General features: G+C 40.4%; 1 protein-coding gene across 1 annotated transcript; it reads right to left on the reverse strand.

Moving 5' to 3' along the window:
* Positions 1-859: 859 nt before the first annotated feature.
* Positions 860-2402, reverse strand: LOC133425088 (uncharacterized). The gene is made up of 5 exons (XM_061715769.1): positions 2320-2402; positions 1775-2092; positions 1549-1693; positions 1198-1234; positions 860-1107 (listed from the first exon to the last, which is right to left on the reverse strand). Exons 1-5 carry the CDS (start codon positions 2381-2383, stop codon positions 1024-1026), a joined length of 648 nt encoding a protein of 215 aa, XP_061571753.1. The 5' UTR covers positions 2384-2402; the 3' UTR covers positions 860-1023.
* Positions 2403-19416: the final 17014 nt, after the last annotated feature.

Genomic DNA, 19416 nt, shown 5'->3' on the forward strand with positions numbered 1-19416 from the left:
ACTATTGTTTTCAGGTTGAATTAATCACACGCTATACGACAACAGATGAGAAACAAGTTTGCAATGTTTTCTGACGTCGTGGGGCGAGGGACTAAGGAGGCCTGTCTGAGTGAGAGAGGAAAGATCAGAAACAAATTAATCTGCTAAATCTGATTCCAAATCAGACCAATGGGGAAAAAATAGTTGTGAGTGGCTTTGTGAAGTTATCATACAGTACAGAAGTCAAAATGATCATACAAATATGATAATTATTGTACATTTGGCAACTTCATGGTCCTCCATTACATTAAAAGTGGAGTACTTCGTTATGAATCAATTACAGAAACATGGCTGATTCTTTTTTCATTTGTTTCAATTTTAGCTCATCGTTAATTTACCAGTACATAATCACTCACATAATGAATTGTTTGTCCTACGTTCCTGTGTAACCAAGTCCATTTCTGTTATTGTTACGGATAATCTTTCACCACAGTGAGAAAATGTGTCAGAAAACCACAGATGGCCTTTGCAACGGGGCGTTTCTTTAAATTCAAGCTCAAGCTTTTACGAGGCGCATTTCCACTTGACACAGACAGCAGATAAAGTTGTGTGGTGCATGCGGGTGACAACAGGAAGTTCATACAAGAAGCATGAAGGTGTCTTGTGCCCAGTCGTACACCTCACCAACAACTAACACAAACGTGAGTGAATGGTCTGATATTCATAAAAACCTGAAAAAGAGCATCCCTCCACATAACATAGTTGGTGGGGGTTGGGATTAAAAATAGTGGTTTTGAGAAAATACTGAAAATATCAGTATAACCAGAGAAGGCTGTTTACTTTAAAACCCAAACAGCAGGCACTTCAAGAACAAGTCAAGTTCTTTTAAGAAAAATATTTATTCTGGTGGAAATTTTCCTCTACAACATAAATGAACTAAGGTGCATTTGATTTTAACGACTCAAGACGGCAGATCCTGTTCCAACTCACAGGGACGACATGAAACGAGCAGCAGATGCTGCACAAAACAGCTCTAGGATTTCTTTAAGCTGTGCTGCTGTGCACTTTGGTGAGATACAGCACGTTCTCCTTCTGAATGAAGACGTCGTATGGCTCAATGTCCTCTTCCTACAAAAGGACAGAGTGGTTAAGAGAAAAGTCTCTAGGGTATATTGCACGTGGACAAAAATGCAGGCTTCATTTCAAAGAGGACCATACCGGCTGAGGGTGGATCGTTATGGGCACTTCTTGTCGTCTGATGACACAAAAGCAGCACATGAAAAGTTCAAAAAACAAATACTTGCATCAGCCATCACACAAATCTATAGGTGCATGAACACAAGACATTTTGGACTTCTGCTTTCTGTGGGTTGTGGGCGACACCTCGTGAATTGACCTCTCGCTTCCACATTTGGAAACGCTACTCGTCTGTGTGCTTCTTGGTCTGCAACTATTCCTGCAGGTTTTTGGCTTGTGTCAAAGTAAACCAGGAAACCTTTACTGGAATGATATCAGATGATAAAAAGGTCTCACTATAACCTTCATCCATACATTTATCTCTTATCTTACCTATGGTGGAAAATTCTCCTGCAGATAACTCCCAGGATGAGTCCAGATATGCTGATGATTAGGAGGACAGTCAGGCCAATTATTGTATACAGAAATGTCTTTCTTTTGTAAGACATTTCTGTCGAGCTTGTTGGGTCTTTATTCTCTGTATTTAAAAAAAAGAAATATTTTTTGTTATAATAGCCAGTGGACTGAAAAGAGTGTCCTTAAATAGATTAGTTTTTACCTTGAACAGTGATGTTGAGCTGTAGAGTGTATATTCCATCATAAAGTGTACACTCACAGGTGAAGCTCCCACTATCTGCTGGTGTTAAATTGTCCAGGTGCAGAAACACAGTCTGATTTATCGTCTTAAGTGTGAACCTGGAGTCACAGTTGTGTTTAAAGCCTCGTGGGTGTCGGTAAAGCAGGTAACACTCTTTCCCTCGGCTCATCTCTGTGCTGTTCTTACACATTATCATTGTGATCTCGTGAGTTTCATTGCTGCATATCGGAGTCAAATCTGGTTGTTCGCTGATGATTTTCAGCAGCGGATCCCGAGATTCTGCAGAAAATTAAAGAAGAGGTCATGGGCAGCATGTAGTGGTCTTGAAGCTGTTAAATCCATCTTTACATTTGATCTTTTGCACCAAAATAAGTAAAACACAAACTATTCTGACAGTCCGCAAACAACACAGGAAAGAAATATGAGGACATCATAATAGTCAGAAAACCACAGAGGTTCATCACATGGTCTTAAATCAAGGATAAAAAGTATCTTTTGAGCGGTACCTTTGCTGTGAGAATAAGCGCTGAGTGGCAGAAGCAGAACGAAGCAGAGTTTCCATGGATCCATCTAAACGACAGTGGGCTGGTATAGTGAACTGTGCTGTGAGGTTGAGACTGAGCACGCCCATTTCTACTTCTCGTCAGCAAACAAAACCTCAGAGCCTCCGGTCTCAGAAAGACTGGAGTGAGGCCCTCTACAATGAAGGAAGTGTACGAGTTTGCAGAGCCAGACTATTTCTGGTCATGTGACATCTTAAGGTGGATTTTAATGATTCCCTCTGGCCACTGAGTGTAAACTATACCATCTGCAGCAGCAACAGCTTCATTTTACACCCAGATCAGCATTTAGATATTCAGTAAATTGAACAACTGACAACAGATTAAGTCAATAGTTTCAACTATTCATTTATTAAATCATTCATCAACTGTGGTCTTTCATTTAAAATTCAAAAAAAGCATATTTCCATTAAAGTCATACAAGGAATAAAATCTTTATAAAATAATGATCAAATGTTGAGCGACATGCAGATGTTTTTCAAGGACATCTGTGCATTTGCATGATCAGATTTGAAGGTTTTGGTCCTCCACTGTTTGGCAGCAGAGTAAATCCTACTCCATCTCCGCCTGGAGGGCCGGGTTTGGTCGAGTCTCGTCTGTCACCTGCAAGAAATACAAAAATTTAAGTTGTGATGGTAAAATAAATAGCAGAGGACAAATGCAGTACAGTAGGTGCATCATTGTACCGTGTATGTTACTGTGCTGTAGTAAGAATTCGTTGTCGTCATGGTTACCAGTTTTCTCTCTCTGAAAAAAAAATCAGTTTAGAAAAATGATTAAAAATAATAACAGTTTTTAAATGTTTTGTCCACGAAGGACTCTACATGCAAACAAAAGTCTAGAACAGTAGGAAAATATCAAAAGTCTTGTGATTTTTCCTCTCTTACCCACGACAGACACTCCCGCAGAAAACTCCCAGAGTGACTCCAGTTAATATGATAAGGACAGTCAGGCCAATTATTGTATAAAAGTAAGACATTTCTGTCGAGCTTGTTGTGTCTGTCTTCTCTGTATTTAAAAAAAAAGAAATATTTTTGTTATAATAGCCAGAGAACTGAAAAGAGTGTCTTGAAATAAATTAGTTTTTACCTTTAACAGTGATGTTGAGGTGTAGAATATATGTTCCTTCATAAAGTGAACACTCACAGGTGAAGCTCCCACTATCTGCTGGTGTTAAATTGTCCAGGTGCAGAAACACAGTCTGATTTATCGTCTTAAGTGTGAACCTGGAGTCACAGTTGTGTTTAAAGCCTCGTGGGTATCGGTAAAGCAGGTAACACTCTTTCCCTCGGCTCATCTCTGTGCTGTTCTTACACACTATCATTGTGATCTTCTGAGTTTCATTGCTGCATATCGGAGTCAAATCTGGTTGTTCACTGATGATTTTCAGCAGCGGATCCCGAGATTCTGCAGAAAATGAAAGAAGAGGTCATGGGCAGCACGTAGTAGTCTTGTAGCTGTTAAATCCATCTTTACATTTGATCTTTTGCACCAGAATAAGTAAAACAGAAACTATTCTGTCAGTCCGCAAACAACACAGGAAAGAAATATGAGGACATCATGATAGTCAGAAAAAAGGTCAGAAAAACACAGAACCTCCTCACATGGCCTTAAATCAAGGATAAAATTTATCTTTTGAGCGGTACCTTTGCTGTGAGAACAAACGCTGAGTGGCAGAAGCAGAACGAAGCAGAGTTTCCATGGATCCATCCTGGTCTGCAAAGTGTACCGTGAGACTGAAGCTCATCTGTTGGCACTTCTCTAGAGCTCACCAAACCTCAGAGCCTCTGTTCTCACAAAGACAAGAGCCGAGGGAGACAGCCTGGCTTCTACGGAAGTCTGCCTCTTTCGGAAAGGAAACAGTGATCTAATACAAATGAACAAATAAATCTATTGTAGCTGTAAAAAAATGAAGCTTTACCACCATTACACTTAAATCTAATGAACTTTGTGTTACACTGCATTCATTAAATGTGATGGCAAAAAGCTTCAGAGGATCTTCTCAACCGTTACGGAGTGGTGGCGATGCAGCCGCTCCTCAGTGGACCCTGCGGTTTACAGCAACAGTGAGTCAGTCGGCATAGAAACCCACATTCACATGTCCAACTTTACAGCAGAAATAAACATGTTTACAGCCGGTTTATTCTCCAGAGGTAGATTTTAACATCTGTGACAGCTGCATGAGGGGTGACTCTTTTACCCTGCAGTCCCACCACTGCTCACATGAAGCCTCAGTGCACGTGAGGCCTGCTCCACCAGGAGTCCCTGCTTGTGGTAGCTGAGGTAAGGCCGGTGTTTTCCATCTGGCTGCCACCCATCTGCCCAAATCTGGATCAGCTGAGGCTGGGGAGACTCAGCTCCCGTCCAAATGGGATTCTGCATACTGTAGGTCCAAAAAACACAACTCAAATTCCCCCTAAAGAAACATTTTGTCCAGCTCCTTTTATACAGTCTCGCCGTCGCTGAAAACAACCCTCGTATTAACGAATTTAACGTTCTTGTCTAGTGAAGGTAACAAGATCAACTGAAGGGCACGCAGCTATGGTCCAAGTATGTCTCTAAAGTCCATTCATTAGTTTGCATATCTCGAGGATCAGATAAAATAAATACCCCCGGCTGAATTTGGCCTCTAGTCTCGAGCTTTGGGGTTCAAGCTCGACATGTAAACCACAGAGAAATACCATGTGGTGCCACATTTATGTCTCAGATGGGCCACAAATGTCGGGGACCATCAAGAGTTTCATTAAAAATCCAAAAAATACATATATTGGAAACTCAAAAGTGCAAGACATGACTTTTTATTGATCTCCAAGGTCGAAATTCAAGAATTATTTAAATTAAGAGACTAGACCACATGTGTCAAATTCAAGGCCCGCGGGCCAGAGTGTCATTTTATGTGACCTGCCTAGGGTCCCCACCCGTCCCTTGAAATACAGAATTGTTACGTAATTGGGAATTAAAAGTTGCGTTCCGTATTGAACCAATACGGAACGCAGTTGATTCCGTATTTCACAATTGTCCCATGCACGTCTGTCACACACACACACACACACACGAACATGAACTAACAATAATGAACAAAATAAAAGACAGGATATATTAAAGACAGCAAATGTAAAATTTTACATGTCATACATGTTCTTTGCAGCTCAGTTTTATTTTTTCTTTATTCAAATGGACAGTTTGATTTCATTAATGGAGTTATGTGGGTTTTCATAAGCTGACACAATTTAAAAAGATTTATGTTAGAGCAACAAGCAAACGTATGTTTTCTATGCAACTGTAATTGTCACTTGAATAAGTTATAATAAATAATGAGTTATTTAACATTAAGGAGTAGTTACATTTATTTTACATTATATTCGATTACATTTAGTTACATTTGTAAGTTACATCTGGCCCTTTGAGGACAGCCATTATGCTGATGTGCCCTCGGTGAAAATGAGTTTGACATCCCTGGACTAGACCAACAAATGCATGTAAAAGTAACCAGTTTGGCCTTTTTTAAACCCACATCAGCACCATAATACATTTCATAAGCCGTATGAACAATATGTGAATCACAGCTGCTAATCTGAAATATTTTCATAATTCGAGTTCAGTTCAGACTCTTGTGTTTCTTGGCATATGAAGTAGTCGTCCATGTCAGTGCTGGTGTGACCGGTGCCGCCACCGGGTCCCCAAGTGGACATAGTTTGGTAGACGTCCCTGGTCGGCCACAGCAGGTCTGTGTAACGGTCATCTTCGTCCTGACAGAAACCCCAAAAAACTAAATCAGCATTCAATGACTTGGCCCAACGGTAGTTTTAAAACCGACAGGCTGCAACTCTTCACAAACACTGAAGATAAAAGAGAAGCATGCAGGGCTCACCAACGTCTGGAGAGTTTCAGATCTGCTTAGGTCACATCCTGGTGGGTTTTGTCTGCAAGTGTAACCAAATGTCACGGTTAGTGATTACAGAGGGCACTTAACACCTCAACCAGGCACAGAGTACTTTTGTTGCTGCAAACCACAGTTATCTAAATCATCATCCAGCGCATGCAGCGACAGCTCTTTACCTGAGATGGTTCCTCCTCAGTTCGCAGCAGCAGATCCCTCCGCTGAGGACGGCCCCCGATACTGTGGCAGCAACAATAAAGACTGCAGCCACAAACCTTATGATCCAGGTTATGCTCTTCTCTTCACCTGGCCAAAATTGTAAATCAAGAAAACTCATGCAGTAGCCAAGATATGTTAACACTTTTTTTTCCCAGACAAGGTTTTGATAGTTTGTGCACTGAGGTTGGCAAAACTGCATCTGAATATACAGCGACTGGGCCTCCATGCGCAGCTGCACGTCTGACTAAAACCAGAGTCGTTGCTTCAGTAACTTGGTTTTGCAACACAGCAATGATGTGAAGAACACCAACAAAAATTAAAGAACAACCTAGTTACAGTCAAAACCTCAACCCACCTGACTGTAGCTGAGCAAATACCCCAAAACCGCTGTGACTTGAAGCGATAATGTAAAGAACAACGGGCACCAAATTCCTCTCAGCAAATGTGACCACAAAACTTCAATCGTCAGACTGAAGGCTGAATTACACTTCTGCGTCAAAACGACGCCGTGTCTACGGCGTGTGGTTTTTGGACACGCAGAGGACACGCCGTCACATGCGCCGTCAGTGACGTGCACCTCCCGAAAATTGTAACTACGCGTCGAGGAGACGCAGACCACACGCAGACCGAGAGGGCTGTGATTGGTTCGTTTGAAAGCGAAGCATTTCCGGTTTCCGGTTTGAATCAGTAGTGAACTTCCAGGGCTTTTTTCTTCGTTTATATGTGATTTTTTTTGTTTTTGTTTTTTGCACAATAGTTGTCCTTATTTCTTTGATTTACTGTGACCGGAAAAAGTCGGATAAACCATTCAGAAAAAGATCGCTAACTAGTGGCCGCGGGGGGTACTGCACCGCGACCAAACGGAGAGACGGAGAAGTCTGAACGATTCGTGACGGCACCACGGGTGCGCCGTGTGCTCTGCGTGTGTGTGACGCAGAAGTATACTCAGCCCTTGAGTCTGCAAAGTTGCCACGCTAACAGCTGCCTCAGACTAACTACGGTCATGATACCAGTCAGCAAGGATTGCAGTTTCCCAGCCATAGTTGTGTTATTAAGACATATAAACACCTGAATAATTTGAGAAATTGTCTTACCGAGATGTTATGACATTATCATATAGTTATTAAATGTTCCATATACATCTACAAGCTATCCAATTATGGATGTTTATTGTCCACAGTTTTTGTACAGTAAAGTTGTACGAGACTCAAGACGTGCTATGATCAGGTAATTTTACATACATCTTTAGAAGATGATGTACTTTATGATTCTATTTCAATGTACGTCTCCCCATTAGTGGTAGCTTCACATGTATGTGGCATAATACACGTACACTGATGCTCTTCTATTAATAACAGGCTAGAGCGGTCTTTTCATCTTTCATACGTAGAACTGGTGTCAGTTCATCTCATAAATAGACTGCTTTGACCACAGAGCAAAGCCTCAACTGTTGTTTGCCTCCCACAGACGCTCATGCTCGGAGAGGTCCGCTGCACGTTTGTAGAGAGCAGTGTAGTTTCCTCCCAGTAAGAAAACAGTTTCAGGTCACCGTAGTGGATGCAGCGTCTGCTGCAGAGCTCATGTCCCAACACTCAGTGCCGCCTGGGAGATTTGCGAGGCCCTGTGCCAAATGGCTGTGGGGGCCCTTTTTGGGGTTTTTCGGGTCGGATCGGTTGTCTATATGCGCAATTTTAACTCTCCAATTAGCAAAATACTGGATACCTTCCCCTGCCTCATCATCATCTGGCCTGCCTCGACGCGGGGCCCCGCGGCTGCTTGAGACCCGGTTGGATCGGTGATTTTTGTAACAAATTAATCAAACGAGCCTTTCAGAGAGGCATTAAACTCTTCCATTTTCTTTAGTTTTTTTTCTTTTTTCATCCCCTGATGGAAATTTCCTGATTCTGTCTCGTTCTTTCGACATTGTGTGACAGTTTGTTCCACACTCCATCGTCTGGATCAGAGCAGCTTGTGTCTGCGCTTGGTCTGATCAGTTGTATTGAACAACAGACACGCGCATCATTGCACATATATTTATTGATATGCACAGACTAGTACACATTTAGGTCTGTAATGGAACGTGACTGTTGATATTTATAAGGGAAAAAAAAAAATTTTTTGAAAAAAAAAAAAAATTGAAAAAAAAAAAAAAAAAAAAAACGGCCCATAGTGCGAGGCCCCTTGGGGCGCGAGGCCCCGGGCGGTCGCACGGTTCGCACACCCCTTGCGGCGGCCCTGCCAACACTAATCAGGGGGTGGTACAATAGTTTCTCGTGAACTGACCCTCAAACATAACAACTGTGTGTTTTCCAGCAATTTTATAATGATATGTTTTGAATTGACTGCAAAGAGGTTGAGCTTGACACAAAGACGTAAACCATGACTGCCCGCTCTTGGAAAGGCGGAGACCATTTTCAAAACCACTTTTTTTTTTATCTCCGGAGCAGTATTTCAGGATGTAATACACCTCCATACAGATGATGGTGGCAGGGCTCTGGTTTTAGAAAGAGGAAGTACATGATGGCGTTAATGAAAACTGCGTCAGTACTGGTGTGGTAGTTTTCGTTTTGGTAAAATCAGTTACATGAACACTCAGTTTTGATAAATGCCCCTTTTATACCCAATCCTGATTGATTATCTTCCACCCTGATGTGACATTTTTTTTTTACTTGGTAAAATAAACATACACATGAACTAATATATATATATATATATATATATATATATATATATATATATATATATATATATATATATATATATGTGATAAACAAGAAAATAACCCCATAATGACGGATGTATCCTATGTGATACATGAGTTTGAGACCTCCATATCAATCCCATAATACAAATAAATAAATTAGGCAATAATAATTTTTTTAAATAAAACAAATAAATAATGATACAAATAATGATAATAATACAAATTATACAATTTTTTTCATTCATTGTTTAAGTAGGTTCAAGCACGTCTGTTACTACGACTATCATGTTCTAAATAAAAACTTTAGAATTGAATGTTTAATTTCAGTAGATAATAAAAATGGTATAGAAAATGAATGAATAAATAAATAAATAAACATCTCAAATAAAAAGAAAATTGGATTTTCAGTGTATTATTTTACGTCAGCCATGAAAAGGTTCAGTTTTTGCTTCATTTCAGAAAACTTTTCTGGAAATGTGATGCTTACCCTCCACGGTTATTCTGAGGCGGACGGCTTGTGTCCATCTCTCATACGAACACTCACAGGTGTAGTTCCCGCTGTCTTTTGATGTTAGACTGGTTAATTGGATGAATACGGTACGATTGACGTTTACCAGCGTGAACCTGGGGTCACACGGACAGACAACAAGGCCGCTTTTGCTGTACAGCAGCGTACATCCGTCCTTCTGGTGTCTGTCTGAACTGATCTTACAAGTCGCTGATAAAATGATGCCAAAGTTTCCATCAACGCACACCGGAGTCATGTTCGGTCCTCTTCTGGTAGCTTTCACAATATTCACTGCATTGAGGAGGAAACACACTTTCAGTAACTCAAAAGCATCAAGTCAAACATTTGGGGATTTCTGTCACAGATGAGCTGCTTTAGGTTGTGTACGTACCTCTGCTGTTGGCACACACGCACAGCGGCAGGAGAAGGACAAAACACCGTTTCCATCCATCCATTCTGCCCCCACACCTCAACAGACGTCCGGCTGACTGCATTTAACTTATCAAACGAGTTTATGAGCATTTGTACAAAAACAGAAGTGAACCTGACTGCTTCAACTTTCTACATGGAACATTATTTTCATAATAATCCCCACCCTGCTGGTAGGATTCAAGGTGATGATGCCAGGGAGTGGGAGTTGTCTGGTTTCTTTTTTATTCAAGGAAAAAAGCAGCAGGTCTGGAAGTACCGTCCAGCTCTCATCACATCTACACTGTACTGTACTGATGTTCACCACAGCTCCACATTTCTTGTCAATGAAAACATGAAAATTAAAAACTGTTAGAATATAATACCGGTAATAGATTGTCATGCTATTCGGCTCATTTAAAGTACCTTTACATCAACTGATTATGTTCTGACTAAACCAAAAACAAACAAAATAGCCTCATCTTTGAAGTCTATATTTTCGCTGAAGTTAATTAACACCATTCAGAGGGAGTTCAATAAGAAATGTATTTATAAATGCGTTTAAACAAAAAAAGTGGGGAAAAAAATTGCACTTAAATAAACCAACACCATCATACTGTATGTGCACTCTGTTTGTTTAAACAGCGAATAGCCGAGTTTTGAAGGTGAAAGTACTCTAGAGAGGGTATTTCCACTCAGCCTGGCATACAACATACCTGTTCACTTTCTGGAAACGCTCTCATGAAACTGGTCTGATACCCCGGCGCTACAGACCATGATCCTGATCCTTTACTCATGTCAAAGTATCGATGCAGCAATAAAATCCTCTCATATACCGTATTTTCCACACTATAAGGCGCACCGCATTATAAGACGCACCTTCAATGAATGACGTATTTTAAAGCTTTTTCCATATATAAGGCACACCGCATTATAAGGCGCTACAGTAGAGGCTGGGGTTACGTTATGCATCCATTAGACCAAGGGTCGGCAACCCGCGGCTCCGGAACAAAGTATTTAATTGAAGTGTATTTTATTTGTGTTAGTTCTTTAATATTTTAGTTCTAAATTGGAAGATTATTGTGATCTTGACATATAAGAATAAATATATTTTATTGTTTTTCGTCGCTCAAAATAAAACGTCATACTCGCGAAAGCCGGTATACCCGCCAAAACGCCATCCATTCGTCGCGACTTTCAACCCCAGCAAGGTCAAGTATGGAGAAATGTAAGAAAAGATCCATATATAAGGCGCACCGGATTATAAGGCGCATGGTCAACTTTTGAAAAAATTGAAGGCTTTTAGGTGCGCCTTATGCGCCTTATGATAATAGGGTAGGCATCACAAGCTCATGCTTCAGCCTACACCTTTTTTGGTCACATTTTTTGAGCCGTCTGTGTAGTTCCTCTCTGGTTTTGCTGTTTTCCCCATGTGTGCTGGATGATGATGGTTGCACTGATGTAACATTGTTTTTTGGATGACCAAAATAAACAAAAAAAAAAAAAAAAAAAAAATGTAATGAGCGGAAGCGAAATTGATCACAAATTATCATGACTATTCAAATAAAGTAAAAGAACTTGAGTTCAGTATTCCAGTTGATTATATAATATATTTATACATATGTCCTAATATTTACACATTTATCTCAACTCTTGCTTCACATGTTTTCATAGATGTTGCCTTCCTGATGGATCTCTCTGTTTAGTTCCTGCTTCAATTGGACAATTACAGCCTTTCTGGCTGAATTCAGCGTCATGTGATCGCTGGCGGCAGGTTGATGGCACAAAGAGGACGTATTCTGGTAGAGATCGACCCCAGATGGTTGAAGTGTACACGGCCTCAAGTTCACCTTTGTCCTTTAAACACACCAAAAATCAAAAATGCCAAAAAAGGCATGTTTAGCTGGAAAATGAGAAAAATCAGGATAAAATGTGTTTTCCACAGTTTAGTCAGAAACCCATAATGTTTTAAAGGCTTATAAATAGTCTAAAGACTGAAATCAAATTGGCAAAAATACCTTATAATTAAGTGGCACCTTACATATGAACTTCTACAGAGATATCTGTGACACAGTGCAAGTGTGATCAGGAAGCACAAGTCATACTGAAACCTGAGCTGTACATGTCACAGTACCCTGCTCCAGCAGCAAACTTCCCCCGTCATGTCTCACCGCTGACCCCGACAACGCCATACATCATAAACCTAAGTGCCCACTGACACTTTGAGATGCTTTTGAAAGTCTTTTGCTCCTCTGAACTGCAAACGGTACACCAGAAGGAAATCGGATGTTTTTTCCATTTACTTGCAGTAAATGTACCCTAATAAAACGCTGTCTGACTCACAGCTCGTGTGAATATCGGTTGCACCACCTGCATGAGTCGACTTTAATCTCCAATCTAATATTTCAACTTGTATTGTCTCTCATCACCATTTAAATGCATGGAACAAATGTGCAGTTTACCGAGTATGACACAGAAAAAGTGCTCACTGAAGAGTGTGTGGTTCCACCTCCAGATGGTCCAGACGGTGTTGACTGAATAGTTACTCTGAAAAAACAACAATATATCTGGTTTTATTCCACGCAAGACAAAACAGAGAGCTAACGGCTGACTTTAGGAGTTTTCTGTCTCAATACGCCTCATTTTCTTGGTCTGACTCTTTCAGATTGCTAAAAACAGACCCGTGTTGTGTTTTAAAGGAAAACAAATCAATTAAAAGGTAATTGCAGTGATGAAATTGGTTTCCAAGTGATGTAAAGGCACTGAAGGGAATCACCTGCAATGGTTTATTCTCAGGCCGAGTCCAAGTAAAAGCCCAGCTGTGACGAAGAACCCAGCGGCTACGCTGACCACGGTCATGCAGGCGAGAGCCTTCAGAGATCTGCTGGTTTCTGCATGAAATCAAAGGCCAGAGGAGAGGAATAATAACAATAAAAATAGATTTTTTAATGATTTATTTACCACTGTACTTAGAGAGCTCAAAATTTAAAAAAAGCAGGACACTCAAGCTGCTGGGTAACGAAACACGTACCTTCCACTGTGATTTGCTACGGAAGAGTATTAGGGCCATGCAGGAGAAAAAATATTTGAGAGGGGAAGATTTTTTTTTATTGTGCACTTCGAGAAAAAAGTCGAAATGTCGAGAAAAAAGTCGAAATGTCCAGATTAATCTTAAAATACAGTTTTGAGAAAAAAGTCGAAATGTCGAGAATAATGTTGAAATACAATTTCGAGAAAAAAGTCGAATTGTCGAGAAAAAAGTCGAAATGTCGAGAAAAAAGTCGAAATGTCGAGATTAATGTTGAAATACAGTTTCGAGAAAAAAGTCGAAATTTCTCCTTTTTTCTCAAAATTTCAACTTTATTCACGAAATTTGGACTTTTTTCCCAACATTTCGACTTTTTTCTCGACAATTCGACTTTTTTCTCGAAGTGCATAATGAAAAAAAATCTTCCTCCTCTCCAATATCATTTTTATTTTCCTCCTGCCTGGCTCTAATACTCTTCCGTAGATTTGCAGATGGAGAACATGCATCCCGTTAATGTGCGAGCACTCGCAGGTGCAGTTCCCGCGATCCTGCGGCGTTAAGCTGACCAGCAGCAGGAACACGCTCCAATTTTTGGCGGCGAGCCTGAACCTGGGGTCACACGTGTGCTCAAAGCCCTGTCCGTGTTGGTACAGGACACAACATCCTTCTCCTCTGCTCCTACTGGTCTTGATCTGACACACGATCAGTGTGATCCTGTCCAGCGTGGTGTTGGAACACACCGGAGTCATAACCAGCTCCCTCCCGACGCTCTTCACCGCCTTCTCTGCAATCAGAGGAAACATTATACAATTTTGAGCTGAATGCTTCTGCACTTGGAAGTGGAGTCAACAAGGGACCAAACTGCATGAGGGGAATGTGGTGAAAAAGCTGCAAAAATGAAAAAAAATCACCCCAAAACAGCGATACTGTTCCCTTCAGTGAAACCCAGCAGCAGCAGCAACAGAACAAACCAGAGTTTGCACCGATTCATGACGGCAGAGACGTCCAAACAGCCGACCTGCTGACTGGCAACCAGACAGCAAGTGTGGACATCTAAAAAGAAAAGAAAAAGTCTGAAATACCCTAAAAAGGAAGTGGAAGACAACTACTTCTTTCCAAGCAGCAGGCTGAGAGAGACCTGCTCTGAGTAAACATCAGTCTTAGTGCAGTTATTAATCAGAAATACAAGACAATGTTTATTTCTAACCTGCCGTGGTATTTGTGCATCAGGTATTTGACTTGATGCAGGATCATTAAAGTCAAATCAAGGCTGCAGTCAAAATGCTTTAAGAGGAAGATTCAATGAGTCAAAATGAGAAACAAATGTTAAATGTTTCTGCAGAATTGGTTCCATCAGTAAAACGTGTTGATCCAACATCTTATTAGCAGTTCTGCAGCCGATTGGTTGTTTTGAGTTTTGGCTCTTGTACGCTCTTGTACAGTCCCCGTGTAAAGCGTACCCATACTCCATTGTGATTGGTTCGGTACGTTCTATACCGGTGGAAATGGCTGACTAGGTTGCCGCCTGCTAGTCATCGAGGTCTGGAGAACATTACACTCAGTACTGGAGTTGAGGGGGGATGACGGGGGATGGCATCCCCCCTGAAATAAAAACGGTCAAAATCATCAGAAAAGTGTTTTTTATTGTTATGTTTTGATGTATTTGATGTAAGCCCAGTGGATATTTAAAGCTTATAGAAGGCTGCATTTAACTGCTGCTATGTCATTCCTGCAGTATTTCTGCAGGTGTTTTGGTCACTGCTATTATGTGTAATATATTATATTATTTGTAATCAGCACAAATTATCTGTCCCCATATGATAAAATCCACCACCCCCCCTGATTTCTTTTTACAACTCGAGTACTGATTACACTTCACCTTCTGATCCACTTGTGTCTGAAGATCAGGATCTATCCAGACTTCTTCTGGGTGCCAGAATCGACCACGGTGAGGGATGAAAGTCCTGAACGGGTCGCCAGTCCATCAACGGCTTCCTTGAAACCTGTTTGACACCAAATATGGGATAATCTTCAAAATACCTAAGCAACCTAAACTAATGCGGTTGTGACTTGTGAGTAAAATATATGAATTAAAGTGCACGTTAACTCTCTACTGTGATACCATGTTATTATGAGTCTGGCCTTCACACCTTCACGTTGGAGATTGGACTCTTCAGCTACCAGGCCCGGATCTACGAGGGTGCAAAAGCATGCATTGCACCCTCAGTTTATGTGTTTGTGCTCAGTTGAAAAGACGAAAAGAAAACTGACAAATGCGCCCGCGTCAGCCCGATTTATGGTTCCGCGTTAAATCGACGGCATAGCCTACGGCGTAGGATACGCGGCAACGCGCACCATACGTTCGCGTCACCGCGTATAATACGCCGTAAGCTCTGCGTTGGTGCAACGCGGAACCATAAATCAGCCAGTGTCCGTCACTCCGTGCAGTTTCCTGCACCAGAAAGGCGCTGCTCTCTGCTGCTCCGTTAACACAAAGTAACGATGGATATTCAGAAGTGGTTCAAGCACAACGACGCAAGCAAGTTTACAGGACTGTCTCAGAAAATTAGAATATTGTGATAAAGTCCTTCATTTTTCTGTAATGCAATTAAAAAAAAAAGTCATACATTCTGGATTCATTACAAATCAACTGAAATATTGCAAGCCTTTTATTATTTTAATATTGCTGATTATGGTTTACAGTTTAAGATTAAGATTCCCAGAATATTCAAATTTTTTGAGATAGGATATTTGAGTTTCCTTAAGCTGTAAGCCATGATCAGCAATATTAAAATAATAAAAGGCTTGCAATATTTCAGATGATTTGTAATGAACCCAGAATGTATGACATTTTTGAATTACAGAAAATAAAAGGACTTTATCACAATATTCTACATTTCTGAGACATTCTCGTATATTTATGCTTAAATTTATTTTTGTTGCTATGTTTTATTTTCTGTTGCTAGATTGTCTGATGGGTGAGGTAGTCCAGACTAAATGTAGCATTTTCTTTGTTCTGCAGCAATATTGCTGCAAAAGTGCACTTGAAATGCACTTCAAATATTGTTGTTTTGCTATTATTATTCCGCTTGGAATTATGGGAAAATGCATAATTTAGTGTTAAATAACGTGCCAGGCATGTGCACCCCCTCTGATCTGAAATGCACCCCTAGTCATCATTTTCTAGAACCGGCCCTGTCAGCTACCATGGTGGAGAAATGGTCCTGAGGAGACACTGGTGCTGCAAGTTCCTAAAATGACCACTAGGGGCTGGTTCCAACGTGAGATAGTCTTTACTGAACCTCAATGAAGCAGAGGAAAGCTCAGCTGCACCCTGAAAAGCAAACAGCTGCACTGGAGGGGAGGAAACTAAAACCCGTCTGTTTTTAAAGCGCATGTGAACACTACATGCTGCAGAGTCACTTTCACTCATCAATACTGTCTCCAGCTGTCGGGTTGTATTTCACATGCTACGAGAGTCTACGTTTACAGGTATCAAAAGGAGGGGTTTTTTTTCATGTGGAACCAGACAGCAGAGGTGATTGGAGGCGTTTCAGCCGTGTGTTTATCTTGTGGTTTAAGACAGCAACACATTCAAGGAATGAAAGTGACAAACATTTAAACAGAGGCAGTAAATACTCCTACACCTCAGTTATTCGACAGACAGATGTTTATCAGCCTCGTCAAGTTTTATTCAGCAGTCAGCCACCAAGTAAAACTTTGATTACTTATCTGGGAGTCTCAAGTTGAGGTGTGAAGAATATAAACTCAGACGTTCACTTGGACTTGACGCGTTGTGTTGAATGTCTAAAGATTTATTGTGAATTTCACATCAAATCTGGCTCAGGGAAGTGATGCTGAATCTCGTGATCTGCCCTGAAGTCACGTTTAAGCGACAAAGAAAACGATGGGAAACAAAGCAGAGAATAAAAACTGTGGCATCTGTAACATCTCTTCCTTTGAACTTTGGTCACAGGGTTGTGGTTTTTGCTCTGTTGCAAAGTAGGTGAGCGCAGAGCAGGATGATTGGTTTGACACTTTCGTCTTATCTAATAAAAATCCAAGAGTTCAACCTAATACAAGGTGATAACAGAGTGTGTGTGTGTAACAATAGTTACACTGCACTGATATTCAATAAGCTAATTCATGATCTGCATAAGAAACATAAGCAGCGTCTTGTCGGTTCTTCATTCTTCATTTTACAACATTAACACAAACTCCCACATCACAAGAGGGAATATGTTCTGAAAAGACATGCGTCCTTTTGCATTTCCTGTGAAAGCTTTGAAGCCCCAAGCCAAAGCGTGACCCACATATACAGTCAGACGAGTCTCGCAGCGCTCAGACGCCGAGCGTTACTGTTTCACATCCAGCTCTTCAAATTAAACCGTCTTCTCTTGTACGGAGCCACACTGTAAACACTATAAACTGTGGTGACTGCACATATATTTAGGCTTGTTACGTGCTTCAACGTGTCGCAGCTTCATCCAATCAGGAGGTTAAACTGTTGGCAGGGTTTCTATGGAGACAATTGCATCCATCGCAACAGTTTTCAGATTGAGGGCCCTCAGCATCTCTTATGTGATTATCAGAAAGCATGACTCCATGCTGGAGGATGTGAGCAGAACATCCTCTTGTCCTTTCCTTGTATAGAAGCACAAAAGGAAGAAAAAAATGAAACAAACTGCAGAGGTGAACAGATAAATGCTTCCAGCAAATAACCACCACCATGAGGAAATCCCCTCAGCTCCCTCCTGCTGTTAAAACCAGGTGGAGGCCCCATTCATTTTCTCCTGCAGCAATTTGACCATTAAATTTCATTGCTGAAGTTAAGGGGAACTCCAGCAACCCCACCCCGGCTGACTGCTCAGGAGGGACAGTATGCAATGACTTGAGTTACTAACTGGCCCAGATTATGCTGAAAAGGTCAAGGATTCTTTGAAACATACTTCATGATTCTTTTATTTATTTATATTATTTATTTATTATGTTAATATATGGGGGGAAAATAAGGTGGAGTACACTTTTTTCTGGACATTAGTGCCCTTTTTTCTAGATCAAATGTCTTTTTTTCCTCCATTTTCTTTTTACACAAGCAGTTAGAGGCTATAATTTATCTGGAAGTGGACAAATTAAGTCTAAACATAGGGGAAAACCAGTTTAATATAATTTGGTTCATTTCCCCAACCTTTTTTTCCCCTTCAGTATATTGTGTGGTTTGTTTTTATATTAAATCTTGATGCTGAAATATCAGATTTTCCCAGTTTGGGATTAATAAAGTCTATCTATTAAGTATGTTTACATGCTTAAACACTGCAGATCAGTGGAATCTAATATTAAAGCAGTCAACATCCATTTGAAGTTGTGTGAGATATAAAATGATACATAGAACTTATATCACGCCACATAAGTTAAAAAAAATGACCCAAATGTCTTTGAACTGTGATCTCTGAACTATTTATGCATCTACTATGGTTCTGCCCGGTATTCCAACAATTCTGGTCTGAAGTAATTGAATTTTTAAAAGCTATTTTGAATATTCATATTCCTCAATGTCCTGTTGTATGTTTATTGGGGAGTGCAGTGAAAAATATACATGTAAAAATTATGCAACGTATCATTGCCCTAGCTTTTCTGTCTGTGAAGAGGGCAATACAAGCCAAACTGCTTTCATAAATACAATTGGCTGAAGGACTTTTATTGTCAATGGAAAAGGCAACCTCAATCCTTAAAGACAATGAAAATGATCAATTTGCCCCATGGACTGTCATTAGAGAACACTTGAGAATAATGGAATAATAACATGACCTGTTGTGTTGGTCACATGCTTCTTATTTTATTTTATTTATTTTTCTTTTAGAGCTGGACCTGAACTGACGCTAGAGGCACCATCATTCCAAGTTTATCTGTACCAACCCTTCCCCCCACCCCCTTGTCTTTTTTTTTTGTCATTGTAATGTTTTTCTTTTTGATTATGTGAAATGTGGTGTTGTTAACCTTTTTTTGTCTTCATTTTGAAAAATAAAATAATTAATAATAAAAAAAAAAGTATGTTTACATGAAAACTGGCCATCTGTTATGCATTAAAGTTATTGAAAGAAATCACAATAATGATCAATTTACTCTAGGTAGAAGTAAAACGAAAAAAAATAGCAATTCCTCTGATTTTCTTGCGATGTCCAGATGCATATATATCTTAATATGCTGCATGTTCACGGGGCGGCCAGCAGGGGGCGTCGCCTCGTTATTATTATTTTGCGCCTCAAAAGCTGCCTGGAATCAACCAGCGAGGAAGA

Source organism: Cololabis saira, chromosome 24, assembly GCF_033807715.1.
Source record: "Cololabis saira isolate AMF1-May2022 chromosome 24, fColSai1.1, whole genome shotgun sequence".
In the NCBI taxonomy this organism is placed as follows: Eukaryota; Metazoa; Chordata; class Actinopteri; order Beloniformes; family Belonidae; genus Cololabis; species Cololabis saira.

Excerpts from the sequence above, each read along its gene's own strand:
- LOC133425088 (XM_061715769.1), bottom strand. The coding sequence starts at position 2,383 with ATGGATCCATGGAAACTCTGCTTCGTTCTGCTTCTGCCACTCAGCGCT. Across the intron at positions 1,694-1,774 it reads GCTCAACATCACTGTTCAAG|AGAATAAAGACCCAACAAGC; the intron begins GTAAAAACTAAT and ends TTTTAAATACAG. Across the intron at positions 1,108-1,197 it reads TAACGATCCACCCTCAGCCG|GAAGAGGACATTGAGCCATA; the intron begins GTATGGTCCTCT and ends GTCCTTTTGTAG.